General features: G+C 49.4%; 1 protein-coding gene across 5 annotated transcripts in view; it reads right to left on the reverse strand.

Annotated features, from left to right (window-relative positions):
• The window catches only part of TBC1D22A (TBC1 domain family member 22A), a 343202-nt gene that overhangs the window by 303294 nt on the left and 12785 nt on the right, over positions 1-27123 (reverse strand). For 4 of the 5 annotated variants that reach the window (XM_014864482.3, XM_014864481.3, XM_070506705.1 and 1 more), the window contains 3 exons: positions 15269-15325; positions 13983-14323; positions 8561-8737 (listed from right to left, as the gene is read on the reverse strand). In XM_014864482.3, the coding sequence (XP_014719968.1) occupies positions 8561-8737; positions 13983-14323; positions 15269-15325 (575 nt within the window). The remainder of the gene's footprint in view (positions 1-8560; positions 8738-13982; positions 14324-15268; positions 15326-27123) is intronic. The other variant, XM_044777626.2, reaches the window with a different exon arrangement.

The following is a 27123-nucleotide window of genomic DNA, read 5'->3' on the forward strand; positions in this document are numbered from 1 at the left end:
TTTAAGAGTACACACAGAAAATCATCATTCAATGGAAACAAGCTGCCTGGAAGAAGCTCAAAAGGATTCCTATTAAACTCAAGATTCACGCTACTATAGATAGTAAAGGAAATACTCAACTTTCACCAAAACACATTCAATTCAGTTTATTTCAAGCTGATTGATACTACATGTAGTTCAAATAGCACATCCAGTGGTGAAAACGTCACCAATGAAAAAAAGGATGCTGGTGATGGCAGTGCACTGAAGTCAGGAGCCGGTGTGTCTCTTTGAGGCTCTCGCCCTCCCATCCTGAGGCCCAGCAGACTGTACTGCAGAGAAACGACCACGGAGAGCTGCCTCTGCTGGGGAGCTCTGAGAGGCTGGCGAGAACCAATAAAGAGAGAAGACGAGGTCAGAAGGAAACACACATAATACATAGAGCATGTGTCAACAATGGCAATTCCAGTTTGCTGGTTTTATCATCCGTTCCATTTCTCTAACTTTCAATAACATGTCATTAACGATAATCACCAAAACCCTACAGTAAGAAAATGACAAAGAGGAAAGCAGTGTGCACAACTCCTCTCTTAAGTGGGAAGACACAGGCAAGACTTGCCCAGGCACTGGGCAAAGGCTGCGGAGGAAAGGCAGAGTGTCTGTGAGGCCAGGGACACCCCAGGATGGAAAATGCCAGCAGTGTGAGAACTGTTCCTGGCTGAAGGAAGGGTGTTACTGCAGGGGAGCTGTCATCTGGATATTAGTAATTACTAACCTAGTCACTGTTTTTAAAGAAACAAAATAAACCAGAGAGGGAGGACTACCCACGTTCCAAGGAAGGGGAGAAGTGTCTAACAAAGCAACTAGTGAACAACACTGAACGATCAGCGCCTACTTCAAGATGCTGGCTTAGCGGGCCAGGCCCTGAGGAGCCAGCAGTGCTCACAGAGACAGCCCTGCCCCTGGAGCGACAGGGACAGATGCAAACAAGCCAGTGCACAAGCGAGCAGAGGTGATGGGTACTCTGGAGATAAACAAAGCTGGCTGCAGAGGGATAAAGGGATCAGGGCACCCAGGGCAGGCAGGAGATGCTGCTGCCTCACACGGCTCAGTCAGGAGACCCTGATGATGAGGTGACATTTGAGCAGAGACTGAAGGAAGTGAGTCGTGCAGAAATCCAGGGCAGAGGGACAGCAGTGCAGAGGTCCCAGGCATGGACATGCCGGTATGTTCCAGAAATCGCAGAACACAGCGAGAGAAGAGGAGAGGAGAGGAGATGAGGTCTGAGAGGAACGGGGGCAGATTGTGCCGAGCCCCGTAGGCCATCAGCAGGCCTGTGGCTGACCCTCTGAGCGAGAGGGCAGCCACTGGATGGCTTGGAGAAGGACCTGATCTGGCTCTCATTTTCCAAGGATCACTGACTGCTGTATGCAGCACACTCTGGGCAAAGAGGATCATGGGGGGCTGGCAGGGAGGCACCGTCACCATCAGGTGAGAGGTGGTGGCTTGGACCAGGTGGGGTGCACACAGTGAGCACATGAAGCCGAAGGTCCAGTGACAGAGGTGTGAGGAGGGGAGAGAAAACGACAGCAGCCGAGTCTGGCCTGAGTAAGGGGCAGGGTGTGCTGCTGTATACAGAGATGGGGGTGTGCCAGGAGAAGAAACCCAGGTCTCCTCGTGAGTTCAACTCAGGTGACACCTTCAACCTAGAAACTGCCTTTAAAAGTAGATGAATGTTGTAAAAAGTGAGCGCCCCCTTATGTATGTTCTTAAGGAAATCGGCTCTGCCAGTGCTCCTGCTGACATCAGAGGAGATGCAGCCAGGAAGAACCAAACACGTGGGAGACTCCAAGAGAAACCAGGAAGGAGGCAGCCAGGGAAAGGACTGAAGAGCGCAAAGAAGCCTAGAGCCCCGGGCCAGCCAGCTCCGCATCCACAGAGAGGGTGGGGGGCCCCGCCTGCGGCCCGTGCTCTCGCTCCCTGTCACACCACCTCCCACACTGTGCAGACTGAGTGCGAATTGGAATAACAGTGCCTCCCGTGCAAGGTGAGGCTCAGCCAATCCATGTCCAGGAAAATGCGACACAGCACCATGAGAAAGGTCCCAATAGAATCCTGCCACATTTCACACCGAGAGTACTCGCTCATTCCACAACTGCATGTGGGCCAACTACCTGCCGGACCTCCAAGACCCGGGGTGGGGGGGGGGGGGACAGCCCCGCCCTCGTTGCCGCTTTCACAGTGCTACTCTGCCTCGAGCTGCGGGCAGGAACCACAGAGCTCGGCAGGCGGTCTCACATGTTCAGGGGCCCTCTTTTTAAACTTCTTTGTTTGTTTCACTAAAAGCGTTTTTTCCTCAAACCACAGAGCTGAGATAAAACCGGGCCTTCAAAGGCACCCTGCCCAGGCCTTCTGACAGCCCACAGGGGCAGTCACTGCTGCCCATCTCTCACACTCTAATTACTTTCCAGAAGCACTGCTGGCCTCAGCACAGTCCTCAGGCTGATCTCAGAAAGCTTGTCTCCAGCAGAACTGGCACCAGCAGGGAAAGGAACCAAACTCTGTCCACACCTCTGATTAGAAACGGGATGTAAACGGGCCAACTAAGCCAGTGGGTCAAAACACCCAGCGACAGGGAAGGCGGGAGGTGCGTTCAGCCAGGGGTCGGGGTGGAGCGGGCAGGAGCAGTGGCGGCAGCAGCTCAGTGTGGCTGGGCAGTGACAGGAGCCATGTAAACCACAAAGACTAAGTGGTCATTTGTTTCCTCCCCCTGGGGTCTCTGCACTCTGGTAGCTCCAAGTGGCCAGTGGGTTACTGTCCCTGTGAAAGTCCTCCCCTGATGAGATTCCAGAGAAAGACTGATTTAGCTGGAGTGTCCATCTTGCCCCTCTCTCATTCTAATTCCGAGATACACCTATCTCTCAGTACACAGTTGAACACAAACACACAAACACACACACAAATACAGGCGCACTTGCTCTCCCGCCCACACCTCCTTAACGAGCCCTGCTGTGACAATGCAGCTGAGGCTGCAGGGCTGGCGCCTGGCCACTAGAGGGGGATGCCGGGCACTACTGGCCCACTGCCTGCACCTGCGGGAGCAGAAGTGCCCTCCTGGCCACCCACCCACAATGCCCAAGACAATCCCTCTGCTCTAGGTTCTCGAACAAGGCCCTCAGGAGAGAACTGGCCCCTCCTGACTGGGGCCTCTGAAGAGCATGGAGAATGCCTGCGCTGACCAGGAACGAGCATGACGGAAGGCTGTGAGCACAGCCCGAGGCGGTCAGCGGCAGTTCGCATCCCAGCATGCTCTCACTGTAGGGCTGCAGGACACGCCACTACTGAAGCCGAGACTGGACCTCGGCAGCTGTAAGCCAGGGTCCGGCTACTGTCTGGAGCAGACAGTGGTGTGCTTGGGTTTGGGGGATACTGTGTACATATATAAATAATTAGATAAAGCACAGTACTCAGCACAGAGAAAGGACCCAAAACGGCAGCAACTGTACAGTCCTTTGCATGGAGTGCTTTCTTTGGCTCTGTTCCACGAGTACCAGATTTTGTTTCCCCGGTGAAATGACACACTTCTTGGGTGTGTTCTGGTTTCTGTGTCCATCAGCTGTCTCCGCCCTTGTACCCCAGACTCTAGCTGTGACAGTCTTGGCTTTCTCCTCCCCAGTCTACCCAGCTTCCTGTCCAACCAGGGACCAGGCCTACCCAGCCCACCCTGCAGCACCTAGGGAACTGACCCCCCCAGCCAGGACCCTCATCTCCTTCCACCAATCGACTATCGAACTTCTTCCCTGTCCCTCCTGTCCCTCCCCTCCCCAAGCCCAAGTGGCTGCCCAAGGAATGTGCTTCAGCCCAAGGCCACCGGCCACACCCTGCCCAGGAGTCTTCAGCAGCTCTTCCTTCCACAGAACAGCAACCACTTTCTGATGCTTCCTGCCAAGCTCCACTCTCCTAGTTCAAAACCTCCCAGAGACTTCAGGCTGCACTCAGAGTGAAAGGCGAGCACCTTCTCCTGGCCCTTCAGCCCTCAGGACCTGTCGCTTCCTGCCTTGCTGGCCTCCCTCCCCTCTCCCACCAGGCCCTGGCCTCAACAGCTGCTTTCCATTCCTCAAGCACAGGAAGCCCCCTCCCACCGCCAGTCCCTCTCCCTGGAATGCTCCTCCCCATCTTCAAGTGCCTGCCTTTGTGCCAAGCTTGCCTTAAAGGTACCCTATTCCAAAGGGTCCCTGCTGACCACTCCCTCTAAAGCAGTACCAGTCTTTATCCCTCCACATACACTTACCATCTTCTGAGAGTTTCTGGAATTCTGACCGTGTGCATATGTCTGTCCATCTGTCTCCTCACACTGGAACATCAGCTCCTTGAGGGCAGGACTCTGGGGGTCTGATTCTGTCTCTGCCCAGAGCTACACCAGCAGGTGCTTAATGAATACTTGAACAAATGAACTATGTGGGCCCCATGAACTATGGGCCCCTTACGGAAATTACCTCCTAGGTCACAAGGACCCTGCAGGGTAGGCCTAATTTCCCTGTTATGGCTGGTAAGACAGGAGCTGAGTCACCTAATTAGAGTCAGTCATGCAGAGTAAGGACATGGCCAGCGTCCCACCAAGGACTGGCTCAAGGCTGTGCTGCCTCCTCCTCCTGCCATCACGGTCCTGCAGGGCTCTCCTCCAGCCCTGGAGCCTGAGGGGGGACCTAACTGAAATTCCCACTGCCAGGGCAAGCAGCTCCATATTGCGTCCTGTCCCGAAGAAAACCTCTCCTCCCCACGCTCTCCATCTTAAAGCCCAGATCGGGTGCTCACTCAGGGGAACCAGAACGTGACAGTGTACCTGACCTGGCCCCTTCTGTACTCACATCTGAAGGCCTGGGACGCCAGGCCACACATGGCCCCATTCCACAGGCCTCAGGAAACACCTGTTTTGCATACTGCCAAATCACACTCCCATTCACAGAGGCAAGCTCATGATAAAAATGAATGCCTCCAAGTGTCGTTTTCTTGGGCTTCAAAGCAGGCAGCCTTTGTCCGAGTAAACATTGAGCCAATGCTAAGAGGAGAATGAGCTGTTAAGTTCTATTTGCTACTTTCATCCCCAGGCTCAGAACAGCAGAAGCCAAACAAGAGCAACAGACCGGGCAGGCAGCAGGTGGAATCGGTCCTGCGGGCACTCGGCACACCAGTGACCTCGTCTCCAACATTGGCAAATATTTGCCACTTACGTCTCTTATGTAATGTGAAGATAATATATTCCACTCTCTTCCGAAGCTATCTTAAATGCCTCATAAAAACAGACAATCTACTGGCTGTGTTTTTCCTCTTGCCACTAAACACAAATCCAGTAACTGTTTAACTTTGAAAGCTTTGGTTTTAGCTTTTTGGTGTTAGATTTGATATTTAAATAGAATTCTGAAGAAAGAAAAAACCCATAATCCCAGCAACCTAACAAAAGAATTTAATTTTTACATGTTAAGCTTTCAATCTATCCATACATACATTTTCCTACAAGTCTTAAAAGCTTTATTTTTAAGTATGGTTTTAATTTCCAAAAGTCACTCCAATGACAGAGTCCACAAGAAGATTCTAACTGGGGGCTCAGAACTGTGATTCCCAGCAGGAAACCGTGTTTTCATCAGCCATCTCCTTGCTACTTAACATTAGACACCGCTGAACATAACCAAGAAAATATCGGTAAACTTCCTTGACTTGTCAACGATCACAAAAGTGACCATATATGTCAATGCTATAAAAATCAAGTTAGAGGATAAATAAGCCAATGCGAATGAAAATAAGAAGAAAAATAACTAACCTTTTGGAGTGTTCATTATGCTCTGGGCACTCTCCTAAGCACTTCACACGCGCTATCTGCAGAACTAGCAGTGCCACCATCGCGCCTAGGGACGAACAAGGAGACTGAGGCCCGGGAGCTACCCGGCTTGCTCAAGGTCACAAGGCAAGGAAGCAGTGGAGCCAGCACTCCACGCAGGGAGGCGTCCCCAGAACCTCCCCGCTCACTGCCACTATGTGACTTGGCCCCCTGACACTGCCTCAAAGGCACAGGTGTGCTGGCAGGCTAGAAAAGCAAGCAGCTAAGGTACGTACTCAACCCCACACTGCACTCCTTCACGCACGATCCACCTTTACTTCTGAGCTTGGCACACGAGACTTCTACCACGCCGCTTCTCAAGCTCTACCTTTCCCCCACCTGCACCTAGGGATGCTCTGTGAACATCACCAGCGCACGGTGAGGATCCGACGTCTGAAGAACAGTCTCACATCTCTGTAATGACAAAGTTAGGAAGAACCTACGTGCCCATCAGGAGTGGGGCAGTACACAGAGTACGGGGCCCCCACAGACTGGCATGCCACAGAGCAGTGTACAGACCACAGCTGTTCTCTAGCACCGTTACACGGGAAAACACGCTGTTAAATTTAAAGAGTCAGGCACAGAAAGTGTTACTACTCGTGTGAAGAAAGCAAATGTACTACAGAAATGCACAGACCCCAAAGTATCTCTCTACAAACTACTTCTGAATTATCAAGGAAAAAGAGGAACTTTCCATTGGAAGAACTGGCAGGCACCGTAGTAACCAAGTGATGAGCGCTGAATTCATCAACGTCGGGACAAGCCAGCACCATGGCCTCCTGTTATGACGACTGAGAACACAAATCTCTTAAGTGATGCTCCTGCCAAAGACAACCGGCCCAAATCTCCTCAGGAGGAAGATGAAGCAGCCCAGGCTGAGGGGCCCACGCTCTTCAAATTGTCCAGATCCAGGAACGCAGCGCAAGGCTGGAGTATGCTCTAGGTTAATGGAGACGAGAGACGTGACAACCAACACAATGTGCAATCCCGCACTGGATTCAGGACTAGGGGAAAAGAAACGTAAGGGCCGGCCCCATGGCCGAGGGCTTAAGTTCGCGCGCTCTGCTTCAGTGGCCCAGGGTTTCACTGGTTCAGGCGTGGACATGGCACCACTCGTCAGGCCATGCTGAGGCAGCGTCCCACATGCCACGACTAGAAGGACCCACAACTAAAATATACAACTATGTACTGGAGGGCTTTGGGGAGAAAAAGCAGGAAAAAAAAAAAAAAGAAGAAATGTATTACTGGGACAATGAGCCAAATGTGAAGGTGGAGTGTGGATGAGGTAACAGTGCCATCTCGACGTTAAATTTCCTGACCTTGACAATGATGCTGTGATTACACCAAGGGAACACCTTTGTTCTCAGGAAGTACACAGTGAAGCTTTCAGGAGTAAAGAGATATGATACCTCCAGCTGACTCAAATGGTCCAGGAAAAGTACGTATACACACAAGTACACACACAGAGAATGAAAATGGGACAAAATGGAAACAATTGGTGAGTCTGGGTAGAGAATATATGGGAGTCACTTGTACTAGTCTAGCAACTTTTCTGTAAATTTGAAATTACATCAAATAAACAGTTTAACCCAATACATGCTCGGAGCATCTCTGGAAGACACCTGGAACTGTGCAAAGGAAGGGAAAGGGGAGGTGGGGAAAGGGAGGGGCTCGTTCACTGTACACCCTTCTGCGCCATGTAACTGTGTAACGTGTGCATGTGCAAAAATACATAAAAGTAAGAAGAAAACCTCGCCGTGAGAACTGTACCCAGAATAGGAGCAGCGCCTTAGGAGCTCCAAGACCTTCCAGAGCCGCCCCGCCCCGCCTTAGGCAGGAGGCTGAAGCTTTTCCTTGGCGCAGCCTCAGCTGGGCCCGGAGCCACTCAGTGCAGCCGTCCACAGGCCTCACGTGCCACCTGCCGGTAGAGCGCAGCACTGCCCGCCTCGGTGCGCCCAGCCCTCAGAGCCGCTCTCTGGTGCCTGCCCCCCCCCAGTTATGAGTGATCCCACAGCCAGGGCCACATCCAATCCTGCTGAAAGCTCCAGCATCTAGCAAAATGCCCAGCACAGGGTGGCATTCAACAAAATGAGGTACAGAAACAAGAGAACACAGGTTCAAATGGAAGAATTGCAGAAGATGGACTTGGAAGCTGGCACATGCCTCAGAGCCTGGTTGCAGAGCATCCACATGGGTATCAGGACCCAAAAGAACCACACAGGTAACTGTCCTGTCCCCTGCTGGCCTGTCCTCCCAAGCCCTGCCTTGGCTCTCTGGCAGTGCTTGCAGCCTGTCACACTCTACACTGACTCAGAGCCGCCAGCAGGAAGGCACTGTCAGCAGTGGTCAGTCAGCAGCCCCATGCCCCACAAACGCCACTAATAGCAAAGAGGGCCACGTGGCCAGCCATGCAGAGCTTGCCAAGGGCAGCTCTAAGAAGCCGAAAGAGTGCAAGTGGGGCATCAAGAAAACAAAACAGGAAATACCTGAGCACCTGGAAGCACACTAACAAACAAGCCTAAAGTAAACTTTCGGATGAGTGACGCTCACCTTAGTGAACTACTGGTCTGACAGTCCAAACACATCAACCTCTTAGAAGGTAAATTACACATGAAGCACGTGCATTCCATGACAGCAGTCTCTCAAGAACTGGGCCTCTTCTAGAAACAACACACAACCATGCGTATCCTCCAACAGGGGACTTACCGAGGTCTGTGTTGGGGCCAGCAAGGAGCTGCTTGAATTTGTCCAGCCGGAAGGCCTCTCTCTCACTTAGCACAGAGCTACCGAGGGTACTGGAGTCGGACGTCCCACCCAATGCAACTGTCGCTGAGTGTGGGAGAGACTGGGATCTCTGGAGAGGGACAGAGTCGCTGGCACTTTCTGCAAAGGGAAAGAGAACAAAGGTTGAGGCCAGCCTCCTGGGCTTCCCCCGACGGCCACGGCCACGTTCTCCACTAAAAAGGGCTCCCACCTGCTGAGCTGCTTTCCCTTTCTGAACGCTGCTGTGTCACAGCCGTCCCTTCTTCTCACAACCGAGTGGTGCAAACCCTGGTTTCTTGAGTGATACTAACACCTCTGAAGTTCACCCACCTAACTGGCAGAGTATTGTTCATCAGTAAAACAGACACACCCCACACAAAAGCAAGACAGTGACAACCAGAAAACTCCAGACCTCAGGACATACCAGCAGACAGGGCTCCCCCAGATCAGGCCTGCCCAGGTGACATGACCCAAGGAGCTGCTGGTGTAGAGGGGACAGGAGGGGGCCTGTGCAGGTCTCCCAGGCCTGAGCCTGCAGGGAAGCCACTGAGTCACTCGTGAAGGGGAGAGGACGGCACTGAGGACTGTATGAATCTCCTGCATTTCCCTGGACCCTGTGAGGGAGGTGGGGCAGGGACTGCCACCCAGAGAAAGTAGAGGAGGTTAGCTCCTACTGCAGGAGTAAGTGGGTCACCAGAGTGCAAGCTTGCCCAGCCCTGGCCCAGGGTGCCATGGACCCCTCGACAGGCTGAAAGGCTTGTGCCCACCAGGACCCACGGAGACGTAGTGAGACACTGAGTCACATCCAGAAGCCTGGGTCCAAGGACAGCCAAAGGAAACAGCCGAAGCCATTGGGGACCAACACGAACCCACAAGCAAGAGGCCCTGAAAGGCAGCAAACCCCCAGGTCCACATCCCGCCGAGTGAGCGCATCTTCCAAAACTGAAATTCAAAGTGGAGTGAAAAATAAACTCCAGGCCATGGGGCAGGGAGCAAACGCCATGGAGCATCCGTGCTGCCCTCTGCTTGCTTGTGGCAGCTGCTGCCGGGCTGGGCTGCGAGGGAGGATGACCACTCCGCCTGCCCCCTCCTTCCCGCAGAGCGCTCATTACCCTAATTTTTAGGTGGAAAGGCTTCACACAGGAACCCTCTGGCTGCAAGGAACAGGGCAGCCCACGCCTCTGGGTAGTCTGGCCCAGTTAAGCTTCCAGAAAAGCCTCAAAAGTGGGCGCAGAGGTGAGAGCGCCTCCCTTACCATTCCACTCCCCATCTCCACTCCCGCCCTCCCCCAGGACGGCACCCCCCCTGCAGGAGGCCTCCCTCACTGGCCTCCACTCTGGGACGGCTCAGGAAAATGATGGAACGGTGAGAAGACAGAGGTGGTTAACACTCAGAGCTCCTTTCCCTCCTTTCCCTCCATTACTTCAACCGCATTTCATGATTCTACAGGAAGAACATTCCGCAGGAAGAACAGCTCCACACTGTATCACGGAGCTAACCATGCTCAATTTGATTTATCTGCAATCTGAGAGATCGTCAGTGTGACTTTCCTAAGACACTAAAGGCCCCACTCACTCCCGAGCAGAGCACACTCCTGGCCCCACTCTAAGATGGGACAGATGCAATCTGGAAGGTAAGGCGACAGCAATGTGCCCGAGAAAACAGTAAGATGGACAGCCAGGTCTCCCTGTTACCGTGAACAGCAAACACATCATGGTCCACCTCCAGGGTCCCTAAGGGTGTGATGCAGCTGCCATCAGTCAGCATCCACACAAGATCCCACTCGCAGCTCATTCACGGTCAGCTACGGGGACAGTCTTCACCTGGCTGATGCCCACTGAGCCCTTCCCAGCCAAAGACATGCTCTGCATTAACCCAATGGCACACTAAATCAAGCAAAGTGCCTCTGACTTCAGGCACGAAGGCAAGAGAGTTCTCAGACATTTATTAGGAAAGCCAGGACAGCCAGAGGGTAAAGCCCAGGCACAGGGACAGCCAGCCTACGAGCTCCTTGCTGCACCATCACTGAACTTCCAGGCCACCATCTATCCAGGGCTGAAGGCCAAAGTTGACGGTAGTGGGCAGCCCCTGCTGGCACTGTGCAAGGTGACATCTGCTCCCCACGGCGGCACACCATGAAAGGACAGGCAGCCAAGATAAATTCTGGCAGTGGCACATCCGCGTAGCAGGAGAAGCAGCATTCTAACTGGACATGCCCCATGAAGTGGAATGTTGCAGGACACTTAAAATTACAAAATGCTGTTCACGTGAACAATAAAGTAAAATGGAACTCACAGGTCCCTCACCTGAGCAAAGGCCCCGCCTACCTGGGCAGTGTGTCCCTGTGCAGGGACAAGTGTGGGTGCCACAGGGGACAGGGTGTAGGGGGAGAGCCACGTGGTCACCAGGCCCTGAGGACAACTCAGTTTATGTCAACAGCATTTATGTAACTCCACCAAGGAGAAACAAAGGTAACTGGGATGAGGTCTGGCCTTCAAGGAACTTGCAAACCACGCACATGAAGCCTGCAGACAGACCCGACCCATCCGCACGGGAATGCTGGCCAGACCAGCTGGCCTGGCACCTCCCCTTAGCCTAACAGTCTTACCTCCTGGCCCAAAAGCCCTTATGCTCCTGGAAACGCTACAGACATCACCTCCTCTCTGAAGCCTTTCCTGACATACCCCTGGGCCTCCTCAACAAGACAAAACTGGGACTTCTGCCCTTAAATGCTTCTGGATCCTGCTCACGGCTCTATGCCTGTTAGGGCTAGAGAGTTCTCTGTGGAGGCAGGGACTGTCCTGGGCACTACAGGATGTTGAGTGGCATCCCAGGCCTCCATCATGTGCCAGTAGCACATACACCCTGCCCCAGATGTGACAACCAAAAGTGTCCAGAGACATTTGCCACATGTTCACTGGGAGCAAATCTGCCCAGTTGAGAAGCCCTGTTCTATACTGGAGGCCAGTGGCCAACTGCAGAGGCTCTGGAGTCTGGCGCCCTGGGACTGAACCCCAGCCCCATAACTCGGTACTCAGCTCTGGGCAAGCCATGCAACTTCTCTGTACCTCACCTGTAAACTGTCTCCCAGAGACGCTGCAAAGTTCAATGAGTTTATTAATTACATGGGCTTGCTAGGGTACCTGCCACATAGTAAACGACCCATAAATGCTAGTTATTGTTATTATCATATGCAAGTGCTCACAAAAGGCTTACCCAAAAAGCAAACAAAGGAAAGATGGCCAACTGCCAGGCAGGTGGAAGGGGAAGGCAAACTCAGTCACCAGCCCCTCTCCCAGCACAAGCTGCTTAGAGTGTCCTTCACTTGGCTCTTACAGGAGGAGGCCCATCCCAAGGTGACATTCCAAGGCTCCACAGCCTGGCTGGATGCAGCCCAAGCTTGCCTCTGGTGGGGATCCCCCAACACATACCATGTTCATCGTGGACTGAACGGCGCAGCTCTACCTACCTTTATGTGATGGTATTAGGAAGAGGGGCCTTTGGGAGACAATTAGGATCCGAAGCCATGAGGGCAAAGCCCTTATGAACAGGATTAGCGCCTCTTAAGAGGATGAGACAGCCTGCTTCCCCTCTCTGCTTTCTGCCCCGTGAAGACATGATGAGAAGGCAGCCGTCTGCAACCCAGAAGAGGGACCTTGCCATGCTGGCACCCTGACTTCGGACTTCCAAGGATCCAGAAGGTGAGACATAATTTTCTGTTGTTTATACACTACCAGGTCTATGGTACTTTTGTTATGGCAGCCCTGGCTGACTAAGACAGCAAGATCCTTACCACTCTCAGCCGAGACAAGCCCCCACTCTGGGGTTGCTGAGGACCACCACCAGCAATCGCTCAGGTGGCAGGCATTACAGAGGCTCTGCCCAGGCCCCCAGAGTCATGAGAAACTGCCTCCCCGGCTCGAAGACTTTCAGCATCAGCACAGCCCATGAGCAGAAGGAATTCAGGGTGCCTGCCAATGCCAAGAGTGACCCAGGCTGAGGGTGCACTGGCCGGGACTGGGCACGATGGGGGCGGTCAGTGTGTACTTCATCAGCCACAGGAATTTTCAATCCACCTGCAAAAGCCCTAACTGGATTTCCTTCCATTTTTAAACTCAAATACTTTAAAGTTCACCCTATTTTACAGGAAAATAGTCTAGATTCCAATATAAAAACTGGTCAAACGAAAGAATTCATAGCATTCTCATCTAAGAAGACTTGTAACATTTTAGAAGTTAATCAATTCCTGGAAAGTGCTTTTGAAAACGAGACCTAGGTATGAAACCCAACTCTGTGTCTCCTAGCGGGGGAACCTCAGGCTGTGATAACGATCTCCTGTTCTCATCTGTAAATGAGGGGCAAGCAACCCTAACCCCCAGGAGACCTTAGGACAAGTATCAGAGAGTCTGAGGCTGCAATGGCTCCTCTGCCCCCAGAGTCCCCACGTCTCACCCCCTCACCTCGTTAATGCTGTTGCTCATGCATCACGTTCTCAGGGAGGCTGCGCTGACCGATCCCCCTAAGATGACGCCCCTGCCCCAGCTGCTCTCATGACCACTGCCCACGGCTACTCTGACCCACGGCACCAGCCTCCCTCTAGCACACTCCTTGCCTCTGTACTGATCGTGTATAGGTTAGCGTCCATCCTCCTGGCCAGAACAGACACTCCACAGGGCAAGGACTTCCATTTGGCTTGTCCACTGGGGCATCGCGAGCCCTGAGAACAGTGCCTGACCCACCGCAGGTGCTCATTAAATAACCGTGCTGCTTTACATCTCAGAGCCTCCAAAGCAAAAAGAGCAGGATGGAAGCAGTCTCAAGAACGGCGCCAACTGCCTGGCACGTGGATACAAGATGCGGACGTGATCTTACCCCTGCGGAGTTTAGAATCTGAGCATGGCAATTCCAAACATCGGACACCCAGCTCCCGCAGACCCTGAGCCCACGTGTACACGTGTCCCTGAAGGGCATCCCCGTAAGCTGCCCCTGAACATGCAGCTGGCCTGGCTCCTCGGCTAGAAACGTCACCCCTGGAGCGACCAGGGTGTACTTAGGAGAAAGCGGGGTCCCCCGAGCCCAAGTGCTCCCCCGTGGCCCTCTCAGGACCAGCCCATGAAAGCCACATGTCCTGCCACTTCATTTGGAGGAGATGCACTCAGCCAGGAGGACAAAGAGAAAAGCGCAGGCTGCTTCTCTTTCCTGGGAAGGCCTGCGGCTGCTTAGATAATAACCCTACAAGCTCTCAAGGGCAGGGGTTCCTGCTGCAGAGGAGACGGTGAGCCCTCTTACTCCTCCGCGGGGGAAGGACTCCAGCCCCTTTCCTCCTGCAAAAACGCACATCACTTCTCAGTCCTCCCCAACCCACCTGCAGGGCAGGACGTGTGGCTCTCACTGACAGACTTCACCAGCCGGAGGTCACCGCTTGGGACCAAAGGAGGCTCTGCCAAAGGCTTTGGCTTCTGCTCGGGCCCCGGGGCCTCCTGCAGCTTGTGTCGCTCCTGCCGCTGGCTGTGGTTGCGCAGGACCCGGTTGGCTGTCTCCATGACCACCTCAGTGTTCAGGCTCTCGGCCGCCATGGCCAGGAGCTCATCGTCGTCTTCGCCAGCATCCCAAGCATCGCTGGTGTTGCTCTCAAACTCTTGGAAGGTGCTCACTCTCTTGGCCTTCACTGGTGTGGTCGGCACCTTGGGCGTGGCCTTGAGCAAGCTGCAAAGCAAAGGTAGTCTTTAATTATACTCCTGGAGGCCTGAGAGTATTCACCCCAAAACTGGTCAGAAAGGAACCCCCAGATGAGAAGGGACACACACAAGCTTTCAACTTCAATTGAGCTGAAAGTGAAGTGAAAAAGCAAACACAATTCAGAGACATCCTAATTAAGACTGGGCAGAGCTCACGAGGATCCAGTGACAGGGGAGGAGGGCAGGATTTCCAGAAAGAGTCACACTAAGCAGTCTTTGCCCACTGACAGAACCAATTTATGAGGAAACACGGCACCACCCAGCAACGGTATTCAGACCTAATCCCCAGCCCTCACTTTGGCCAGTGCCTGCAACCACATTCTCTCACCCCAGCATCTTCGCACCTCCTACGGCAGCAGCTGGGGGTGTGGGCCGGGAGAGGCTGTTCACAGAACACAGGCTTTCCGTATACGGATTTGGATACAGTATAATTTAAATGAGATCCCCCACAGTATGACAACATAGAACGCCGGCCCCAGCGTGTGTCTGGTAACTTGTCCGACAGGTGTGGTCCTGCATGGCCACACCTTCCTCTGGCGTGCCTCTGGAGGAGAGGCCGGACATGGCAGAGCCAGCCTCAGGCAGTGGGGCGGAGAGTACAGTGGAGAGCCAGGGACATAAATCAACCACCACGACCAGCCCAGAGCCAGGTCCTGCCCCCCAGCTACCAGGCGCAGCTACGTGCTCTCCCACACTGGCTGCCCCTGCTTCAGGCTTCGGCGTCCACGTCTGCCTTCCCCCCAGGGGATGAGCTGTGTGAGGCCAGCAGTGTCCCACACAAGCAATTGCTTGATGTACGTTTGCTGAATGAAAGCCCACTTTCCTCCCCCTCAGGAATTCAGAGAGCTGGAAGGTCACCAAGGCCCCCAAACTGTGCATGAGACAGCCCTGTGAGAGCTGAGGCTTCACTTACGTGCCATGTAACAGTGGATCAAACGGGGGGTGCTGGGCGCCATACACATGCTGGATGCTATTTAAAAGAAAGAGAAATCAAATTAGCTTCTCCTCAGCTTTCCCAAGAGCCCACTGACTCAGGGAAAAGACCAGCTCCTTGTAACCTACAAGACTGAGGGAAGCAGCTCTCCATCAGCGGCCACAGGCGTCTCCGGCCACTCCAGGGTCAGGAGGGCCCTGTCTGGAAGGGATGAATGGCGCCATACAAGCCCACACCCCACAACAAGTAGGGCATTCAGTCCTCCCTGCGAATGGGCCTCTGTGCAGGGAACCACAGGCCCAACAGTGTCCCCACAGAGCCTCAGGCATCGACTAGCGACAAGGCTGCTGGGAGCAGGGAGCCGCTCAGCATCAGTGACTTTCCCCGAAGCTTCCACTCTCCGACCTCATGTCACAGGACTAAAAATTGACAATGAAACACCCGTCTGGAAATTCTCAACTGGTACCATTTTGTCTAAGGATGGAATGCAGAATTACAAAGAAGATTAATGTAATTTTTTTTAAAGACTTAATGGTTTCATTATAGAAGTCTATGTTCATCGGAGTAAATTTGGAAAATAGCTGGAAACAAATAACCTGCATGGCAGACACCCACACTGGGCAGCTGAACAACCCCATCCACACCCCTTCCTCCTCGGTCGGCTTCCAGTCAGGGGTGGCCATGTGTAACCCAGTGCAGGCCAATCAGAAATAAATGCAGGCTCTTCCTTGTCCAACAGAAGACAAGCTTAGCTAGCGTGGCCTTGGCCCTTACCTTTCCCTACTCTTCCTGCCTGGAACACAGATGAGAGGTCTAGAGGCCCCTCAGCCATTTTGCCACCATGAGAAATAAAGCCGCCCATAATGGATAGCAGGGCAGGACAATGGGAAAGAGCGTGGGTCTCTGACAGCTTTGCAGAGCTGCCTGTCCAGCCTCGGACCACCCCCTCAGACACCCATTTAGATGGAATAAACAAACCCAGGTTTGTTTAAGCCACTCACAGTCAGACATCCTAGCTGATGCGGTCCACATGGAAGAGACCACGACTGTAACACTGTGACACAGTGCCTCACGGGGAGTGTGCGTGTATGTAAAGACAAGTACAGACAGACAAGTGTTTAGTATACTCATGAATATTTTAATATTTTTAAATAAAACGTAACCTTTTTTACTTAGTAATGTATCATGACTATTTCTCCCTATCATTACTCTCCTTCTTCAATTTACTTATATGCAATTATTTACTTTATATGTATTGTTTTATGTACACAACAAACATATGCAGCATATGTAAATTTAAAAGCTTAATCATGAGACAGGCACACGCAATTTCACTATATATTTCTCGGCAACTCCTTGTACATCTATACTTACTACAAAATTTAAAAGTTCTTAAAAATCATAACAATATAATGAGTACCAGTTAATTCATTACTGCCTGTGCCATCTCCCTGGACAGTATCACCTCTAATTTCACACGATCCCACCATACGGCTACACTGTAATTTGTTGAACCAACATTGACTGTGAGATATTTAACTTGTTTAAAGTTGTCTGTGTATAAAAACAGCAATAAACATCTCTGGGGAGAAATCCTTGCACACAAATGTGAGAACTTCTTGAGGATAAATTTCCAGAAATGGAGTGCCTGGGATACGCAGCACACATTTCTAAAGGCTGTTGGTACAGACCGCCAAAGGCGAGCCACTCGCAATCCCGGCAGCAGTGTGGATGGACCCCATGGCCTTGCTAATCTGATGAAAGAAAAGTGCTCTCCAGGCTGGTGGTGGGCCTCCTTGACTATTAGTGAGGCTGAACAATTCTTAAACACTTTCACTCATTGTGCTACTTCTTTTTGTGAACTGCTTGTTAGGGCCCTTTGTCCATTTTCAAAGGGGGTATTCGACATTTTCATATTGATTTGTAAAAACCTCTTTGTAAACAGAGGACTCCTTCTTTGTCATTCAGGCATGTGGTCAGCAGAATAACAGCTCCCAAAGATGTCACCTCCTAACTCCAGAACCTGTGAATGCATCACCTCACATGGCAAAGGGGATTCTGCAGATGTGATTAAGGACATTAGCCTGAATTATCCAGGAAGGCCCAATCCAATCAGGAGTCCTTAACAGTGGAAAACCTTCCCAGCTATGGTCAGAGGGAGCCACGACCAGAGAAGAATGTTCAGAGCAATGCTACATTGCTGGCTTTAAAGATGGAGAAAAGAGGCCAGGAGCCCAGGAATGTGGGTGGCGTCTAGAAGCCAGAGAGTGTAAGGAAATGGTTTCTCCATAGAACCTAGAGAAAGCCTTGCCAACACCTTGATTTTAGCACAATGAGACCTGTGTCAGACTTCTGACCTCTAGAACCGTAAGATAATAAACCTGTGTTGTTATAAGCCAAGAGGTGTGTGATAATTTGTTACAGCAGTAATAGAAAACTAATGCAGGTGGCAATCTGTTTTCCTGGTGTATGGGAGGCTTAAAGATTTGTGTTGCTAAATCAATCACACTTCTGTCCTTTACAGAGGTTTCTACTTTGACATCTATACAACCATGCACCACCTAACAATGTTTCAATCAATGACAGACCACACATACAATGGTGGTCCCATAAGATGGTGCACCATATAGAGCCAGCCTTGATGGCCTGTGGTTAAAGTTCAGTGTGCTCCACTTGGGCAGCCCAGGTTCGGTTCCTGGGCGCAGAACCACACCACTCATCCATCAGGAGCCATGCTGTGGTGGCACTCACACAGAAGAACCAGAAGGACTTACAAGCAGAATATGCTAGGTACTGGGGTTTTAGGGAAGGAAAAAAAACAAAAGGAAGATTGGCAACAGATCTTAGCTCAGAGCGAGTCTTTCCCAGCAAAAAAAAAAAAAAGATTAGTACCATACAGCCCAAGTGTGTAGGGGGCTACACCATCTAGGTTTGTGTAAGTGCACTCTATGATATTTGCACAACCACGAAATCGCCTAATGACGCATTTCTCAGAATGCATCCCAGTCACTAAGCGATGCGTGACTCTACTTGGAAAGGCACACTCTTATGATCTTAGCCCATGGAGGCTGCTATAACAAAAATACCATAGACTAGGCGGCTTATAAACAACAGAAATTTATTTCTCACAGTGCTGGAAGCTGAGAAGTCTAAGATCAAAGTACCAGCATATGTGGTGTCTGGTGAGGACTCTTCCTGTTTGCAGACAGCTGTCTTCTTACTGTGTCCTCACATGGTAGGACAGTGAGAGAGCTCTCTCGGGTCTCTTTCATAAAGGCACTAATCCCATTCATGAGGGATCCACCCTCCCAATCTAATCACCTCCCAAAGGCCCCGCCTCCTAATACCATGACTCTGGTTAGCACTTCAACATGAATTTTGGGAGGACACAAACATTCAGTCCACAATACCTACTGAGAGTGGCTGAGTGGTTAAGTTCGTGCACTCCACTGTGGCGGCCCAGGGTTTCACTGGTTCGGATCCTGGGGGCAGACTTGGCACCACTCATCAAGCCATGCTGAGGCGGCATCCCACATGCCACAACTAGAAGGACTCACAACTAAAAATATACAACTATGTACCAGGGGGATTTGGGGATAAAAATGAAAAATAACATCTCAAAAAAAAATTCAATAAGGACTCAATGCAATCCCTATCAAAATCCCAGTTAGCTTGTGTGCAGAAACTGACAAAATGATCCTGAAATTCATACGGAAACTTAAAAGACCCATAATACCCAAAACAATCTTGAAAAGGAACAAAGATGGAGGTCTCACACTTCCACTTTTCAAAACTTACTAAAAGATTCAGGAACCAAGTCAGTATGGTACTGGCAGAAGGATCAACATAGAGATCAATGGAACAGAACTGAGAGTCCAGAGATAAACACTTCCATTTACAGACAACTGACTTTTCAGAAGGCTGCCAAGACCCTTCAATGGGGAAAGAATTGTCTTTCAACGAATAGTGTTGGGACAACTAGATATCCACATGCAAAAAAATGAACTTGCACCCTAGCCTCTTGCCACATATAAAAGTTAACTCAAACTCAAAGACCTACATGTAAGAGCTAACACTATAAAACTCTTAGCAGAAAACACAGCAGTAGTAAATCTTTGTGAACCTAGATTAGGCAATGGTTTCTCAGATCAACACCAAAAGCAATAACAACAACAAAAGATAAATTGGACATTATCAAAATTAAAACCTTTTGTACATCAAAGGACACCATCAAGAAAGGAGAAAGAAAACTCAAAGGAGAAATTTTTTGCAAATCATTTATCTGATAAAGGATTCTGTCTAGAATATATAAAGAACTCTTAAAACTCAACAATAAAGAGACAAACTAATTTAAAAGTAGACAAAGGCTTTGAACAGACATTTCTCAAAAAAAGATACACAAATGACCAACAAACACATGAAAAGATGCTCAATATCATTAGTGATTAAGGAAATCAAAACCATAATAAGATATCGCTTCACACACACTAGATGGCTAAAATAAATTAAAAAAACAAACAGATAATAACAAGTGTTGACAAGAATATAGAGAAATTGAAACCCTTACACACTACTGCCAGCAATGAAAAATGGTGCCGCTGCTTTACAAAACAGTCTGACAGCTCCCCAACAACTACACATAGAGATACCTACCATCTGACCCAGAATCCCATTCCCAGTATACCCAAGAGAAATGAAAACAGACATCCACACACAAAAACTATAGAGGAATGTTCACAGCAGCATTACCCACAACAGCCAAGAAGTAGAAACAAGCCAACATCCCTCTCCGGATCGAGGAATAAACAGTGTATACCAGTCATGAAACAGCTCTAAAATGAACTACTGATACCTGCTACAATGTGGAAGAACCTTGAAAACATTACGCTAAAGGTAAGAAGCCAGTCACAAAAATACATATTATATGATCCTATTTATATGAAATGTCTATAACGGGCAAATCTATAGAGACAAAAAGATTAGCAGTTGTGTGGGGTGAGGCACAGGAAGCTTGAGGGGGAGTGATAGCTAAAGAGTACAGGGTTTCTTTGAAGCAATAAACGTTGTAAAATTGTGGTGATGGTTATACAACTCTGTGAACACAGTATAACTCCAATGAATTCTACACTTTAAAGGAGTGAATGGTGTTGTATGTAAATTAAAGTGGGTGAATTAGTTATACATGAATCTCAATAAAAATGTAATTTTCTTAAAAGGCAATACAGCTTCCACCTGGTTCTCCGTTCTCTCCTGGAACCCAGCCACCACGCTGTGAGGAAGCCCAAACTAGCCACATGGAGAGCCCACGTGTCAGCACTACAACTAACAGCTTTAGCTGAGGTCCCAGGTGACCATCTGCTTCAACCACTAGACACATGAGTGACCCAGCCTTCCTCTGATTTCCGCCCCAGTGACACCCCAGGCATCATGGAACAGAGATGAGCCTTTCCTGTCTGAATTCCTGACCCACAGAATCCATGAGTTTTTTGTGTGTGTGTGGCCAAAAAAAAAAAACAGTATCAGCCTGCCTAGCAGGTCAAGCACAAGCCATCTGTCATGGTCTCTTTCCTGAAATTTCATGGAGGCCTCCCTGACCTTGGTAGAAAGTTTTAAGAATCAAAAGGCCAGGGTTCAAGTCCCAGCTCCAACACTTTCGAGCTGATCAAGTGTTACCGAGGTAATTCCTCTGAGCTTTAGCTTCCCCACCGCAGCAATGGGAATGAGAATGTACATGAAACGAGATAACCATATGATAGCAGTGTGAATACTGCAAAGTGACCTACACCGTGCATTTCCCAATATGATCAGTCTGTCTTAACTTGAACACTTGCATCTCTCCGTCATGCCCCAGTAGGTTTGCATGGCTCAAAGCCAGCAGGCAGTGTGGTCTCCGGCCCACCGCTGCACGTCACTTTCATAAATGGCTGCCAGCACTATCACACACGGCAGGCCCTCCCCCTCCCAGGATCACAGGAAACTCATTAATTCTGCATGGGCAGACCACTTGTGTTTATTGAGCAGAAAATGTTCCAACAAAGTTCGGGCTAAGACTTAAAGGAACCTCATTTATCTTATTAAAATTGCATTTTTATTTGGTCTGGAATAGCTAAAAAGAAAAACAAGCTTCAACGAAAGCCATTTTAAAAGAATAAGTGGCAACTAACACATCAACCTCATTTCAGACAATGAAATCTTTTTTAAAAAATATATTAACCAATAAACTTTTTAATAAATTATACTGCTCCAAAACACTACAGTAATTCATTGTCTTAAAGAGAACCCTAATGATTCCTATGAAAAGCAGATACATACGACATAATTCCACTTCTAGTTATACACCCTGGAAAAATTCTTCACAAGTACCCAAGGAGACAGGTTCAGCAACATTTGTAACACTAAAAAGAAAAAGAGAATTAAGAACATCTAGATGTCCATTATCAACTGAATAACAAATTAAAAAACTGGAATATATGCATATAATAGAATACTAACCACAACAAACATGAACGAACCATAGCTACAAGAACCGAGACAGGCAATTTCATAAACAGAACACTGAAGGAAAAGGAAGCTGAAAATACACAGTGTGACATCATTTATAGAAAGTTTTTAAAAATGCAAAATGACACTATATATCATTTTTGGATACATACATGAGTGGTCAAAACTCCTACCACACACGGGGCTGGCCTGGTGGCACAGTGGTTAAGTGCACACGTCTGCTTTGGCGGCCCAGGGTTTGCTGGTTCGGATCCTGGGTGAAGACATGGCGCCACTTGGCACGCCATGCTGTGGTAGGCATCCCGCATATAAAGCAGAGGAAGATGGGCACGGATGTTAGCTCAGGGCCAGTCTTCCTCAGCAAAAAGAGGAGGATTGGCGTGGCAGATGTTAGCTCAGGGCTAATCTTCCTCAAAAAAACAAAAGAAAAACAAAAAAAAGAATCCTACTGCACGCGAGCCAACAAAAAGACAAAATTCAGACTAGTGATTATCCGGGAGAAGGAGGAGTAGTAAAGAGCTGGTCTAGGAAAAGAACATCGGAGCTTCAACTGCATACGTGTAATCTTTTATTTCTTACGCTGGACGGAGGATACATGTGTGCTGTGTGTTCATTTTATTAATCTGTATGCTGCCTTTCTGAAAGTCTAAAATGTTTTCTAGTTTTTTAAACAGACTGCTCTGGCTCTGTGAGGTGAGGTGTCTATGGACTAGATGCAGACACAGCTACGGGGGCACCGCCTCATTCACCCAGGAGGGTAAAAAACGGACTGCTCCTCAAGGACACATTTCAGGTAACCAACTCTAGGCCCTCCACTCCCACCTCCTTTCTTTCCACACTGTACACAGAAATCTCTCAAAAAAAAAAGCTCGGTATCATTAGCCATAGAGAAATACAAATCAAAATCACAATTAGACACCACTTCACACCCAGCGGGATGGCAAACATTTAAAAGATAAGATAAGTGTTGGCGAGAATGCAGAGAAATGGAAGCCCTCATACACGGCTGATGGGAATGAAAAGCAGTCCAGCTGCTTTGGAAAACAGTCTGGCAGGTCCTCAAAAGGTCAAACAGTCACCATGTGACCTGCAATTGCACCCCTAGGTATATATCCAACAGAAATGAAAACATACATCTACACAAAAAACTTATACAGTATTAGTCATAATACTCAAAACGTGGAAACAGTCCAAATGCCCATCAACGGATGAATGGACAAATTAAATGTGGCCTATCCACACAAAGGAATATTAATTATCAGGTCACAAAAAGGAATGAAGCACTGACATACGCTCCAACATGGATGAACCTTGAAAACATTACGCTAAGTGAAAGAAGCCGATCTCAAAGGACCACATATTATATGATTCCACTTAATGAAATGTCCAGAATAGGCAAACCTATAGAAACAGAAAGTAGAATACTGGTTGCCGGGGGCTGGTGAGGAGGGAATGGGGGGGTCACCGCTAATGAGTCCAGTTTGGGGTTTCTCTTTGCGGTGATGAAAAATGTTCTAAAATTGACTGTGGTAATGGTTATACAACTCTGTGAATATACTAAAAACAGTGAATTATACACTTCAAATGGGTGAATTGTACGGTTATGTAAATGATATCTCCATAAAGATGATAAAATGAAGGAAGGAAGAGAGGCAGGGCTGGAGGAAGGGAGGAAGGCGGAAGGACCAGAAAGGTCTCCTCCCTGACCCAGGTGCCCAGGAAGGGGGGCCACAGAGGGGAAGCAAGGCACCCCTTCAGCACCAAGAGCACGCCTGACCCAGGTCACTCAAAAAACCTTCAAACAGGTCCAAGTGCACTTCTCCCACCCTGAATAACGAGAGCCTGAAATGCTACCGTCACAGAAGAAAACATTTCAATATACATCATGTGAAAATGATAGAAATTGTATCATCCCCCAAACTAAGAAAAGGAAACTTACGAAGGACTAATTGTTACCAGCAGGCAACAGCAGCAACCCTCAGCTGTGTTTTCTGGGCCTGATTTGTATACATCCTGATGACTACACAAGCGAGCAGCCAGGAGGGACTCTCAGACGGAAGAACAAATGAATGAGAACTAAAGAAGAGCCCCAGGTCCCAGCCCTGTGACCTCACACCAAGGTGAGAAGGTTGGGTCCAGATAAAGGACAGCACAGCACAGAGCAGGCTGGGGGGGGGGGGGAGGGGGGGCGGCGGAGGGGGCAGGGGAAGAGATGCCCCAGGATGGTGCCCAGAAGAGGACCCCAACTAGAGGTACTGCCCCCACAACAGCCCCTGAGCTCTCACCAAAGGTCACCTCTTCCGCATAAGGCACAGGCAAACTCCACTAAAATGCCACCACTGGTGAGGGGAAGGAAGATGACGAAGAATGGGATAAAGCTAAGGTTTAAAGCAAGAACTGGGACGGCTGTCTCTAGGTGGATGGGGTCATAGACGAGGACTGGCTGGAGACACTGGTCAGATGAGGGTATGCTCGAAAGATGGAGATGGGTCCCTGAGATCAATGCCATCTCTTCAGGACTCTGTCCAGACTGCCTTTACAACAGGGTCACGGAAGTTTTAAAAAGAAAACTCAGAAAACAAAGGGTGTCTGAGGGCTTACTTGTGGAGAGCCAAGCTCTGGAACTTGGTCTTCACCTGGAGAGCATCAGGAAACAATGATGTCGTAAATGGTCATGACTCAAGTCATTCAACAAACACTGGCTAGTGCTGGAAAGATGCTAGGGAGCCAGTGACAGCCTGCCCCAGAGTTGCTCCCACGATGGTGGATAATCATTAGAATGCAGGTAACCAGTGAAGCAGGCAAAGAAAGATGGAAAGGAACATAGTAAACGGAAGCATAAAAGATTGAATGGGAGGGAGCGGAAAGGGCAGAAGTCAAGAAGGAAGGAGTACCTAGAGACCAAAGTTGCAAGGCCTCTGGGTTTGGACAATAAGGTGAGTCCCTCCCATGTTCCTGGCAAACCTCTTCCCGGTTTGAACTTGAATGCCTAAGCAAGGCACTGGCTTTGCAACAAAACTGAAAGTACAAGACCAGAAAAGGTTTTTTTTTTTAATTAAAGGTTAAATAGCAGTGGGTGAAAAAGGTAATGAGTGAAAATAGCAAACAGTGAGAGGAAATAAAAGTACAGAAAAGAAATAAATCCAGCTGCAGTGTCCCAAGCATCATAAAACAAATGAAAAATTCTATGACCGCATTTGCGATTCAACGCTTCCCTGTATTTCAGATACATGAAGTAAACAGGCGAATCATGCAGTCAGCTTCAGTTTATAGCTCATCAACCTCTTCTCCAAGCACGGCCATGACTCAATGCCCCCTCTGGGCTCAATAATAGTTTTCTGAAATATGAACTAAATTAGCAACTGATTTTCCATTAGGCTCATTTTAACACAGAGTGATGCTCCTCAGATTTATAAAATATGTTCAGAAGATGTAAGTTTTCCAAGGAAATTAAGTTTAGAGGGCTTCAGAGAAAAATGTATGAAACGACATTATTACAACAGTAAACAATTCCATGTCCCCTCCGCCCACAGCATAATCTGAAACTCGCACTGCCCCATGGAGTCAACTACAGAAACACGTGGCCCCACAGAACCCAAACCAGAGGGTCTCCCGGGCAGTCCCACCACCACCACCCACACCACCCGCCTGGCAGTAATGCTTCCTCTGTCCTGCAAGCTCTCAGCGATCTCGTGTCCCCACGGGCCATGAGCTCCAGGCAAAAGGGACTGGATTTTGTCTCCTGTCACACTCCTCGTGGCCCCCAGAACCCAGGCAATTACTGAGCCAATCAACAAGTTGCTTCATGGATGTCTCTTGAAATATGTCTTGGAAATAAGCATGTTTACAATAAATTCTTCCCTCACATGAAAAAAGCAATGAGTGGGGCCGGCCCAGAGGTGCAGTAGTCAAGTTCGCACATTCCACTTCAGTGGAATTCACCTGGGGTTCGCTGGTTCAGATCCCGGGTGCAGACCTAGGCACCACTCGTCAAGCCGTGCCGTGGCAGGCGTCCCACCTAACATAGAGAAAGATGCGCACGGATGTCAGCTCAAGGCCAGTCTTCCTCAGCAAAAAGAGGAGGACTGGCGGCAGATGTTAGCTCAGGGCCAGTCTTCCTCAGCAAAAAGAGGAGGACTGGCAGCAGATGTTAGCTCAGGGTTAATCTTCCTCAAAAAAAAAAGCAATGTGTGAACTCACAGATACAGAGAACAGATTAGGGGTTGCCAGAGGTGGGGGTGGAGAGGGGGCAAAATGGGGGAAGGTGGTCAAAAGGTACAAACCTCCAGTTATAAAATAAATAAGTCCTTGGGATGTAATGTACAGCATGGTAACTATAACTAATAAGACTGTATTGTACATTTGAAAGTAGCTAAGAGAGTAGATCTTAAAAATTAAGTTCTCATCGAAAGAAAAAAGATTTGTAGTTCTATGTGGTGACAGATGTTAACCAGACTTATTGTGGTAATCATTTCACAATATATACAAATAGCAAATCACCATGTTGTATGCCTGAAACTAATATAATGTTATATGTCAATTATATCTCTATTTAAAAAAGCAATGTGAGTTTATTATCAGAAATTTAGAAAACATGAAAAAGTCTTGAAATTAACATGGAAAAACACAGAAAATATGAACAAGAAAAAAAGAAGGCTTCTGAAAGTAACATGGAAAAGTACAATTCCGCCCTCCTGGCAGCCAGCCAGCCAGCAGATTCCCTACCTCTCTCCTTGCAGCCTCTCACTTCAACCCCTCTGCAGACCTCCCCGCCATACTCACCACACTGAGCCCCTCCCCCTTTCTCTCTCCTTTGCTGCCAGCCTGTCCAGACCCTCCTCAGACTCTCCCAGGCATTCCTGACCTCCGCTGACCTCTGCTCCCCAGAGCAGAGTCCTCAATCCTGCCTTCTGCCCACCTCATGGGAAATCACGCTCTTGTTACTGACCATCTCCAGGGAGGTGATCTCACACCGCTGTCTCAAGGCTGAACCACTCCAGCTCTCACACTAACGGGGCCTTCAGAAAAATCAACTTTGCCCCAACCGCCATGCCCCACGCCTTCTTTTCAGTGTCCTCTCACTGGACAACAACATCACTGCCAGTTGCACAGGAACAAAACAAGGGGCTCACCCTGCCTCATGCTGCTCCCTCATGCCCTCTTCCAACCAGCAACCTCCTGGCTCCCCCCAGCCCAACTGTGGCATCTAAACTCACCTGCTGTCCCACCACCTTGGATCAAGGCTCCACTTCCTCCCCTCCTGACCACGTCATCCACTTCTTCCATGACTTAATCTCCATGAACAGCAATCCAAGAACCCAAGGGCCACCCTC

This window comes from Equus asinus, chromosome 4, assembly GCF_041296235.1.
Source record: "Equus asinus isolate D_3611 breed Donkey chromosome 4, EquAss-T2T_v2, whole genome shotgun sequence".
In the NCBI taxonomy this organism is placed as follows: domain Eukaryota; kingdom Metazoa; phylum Chordata; class Mammalia; order Perissodactyla; family Equidae; genus Equus; species Equus asinus.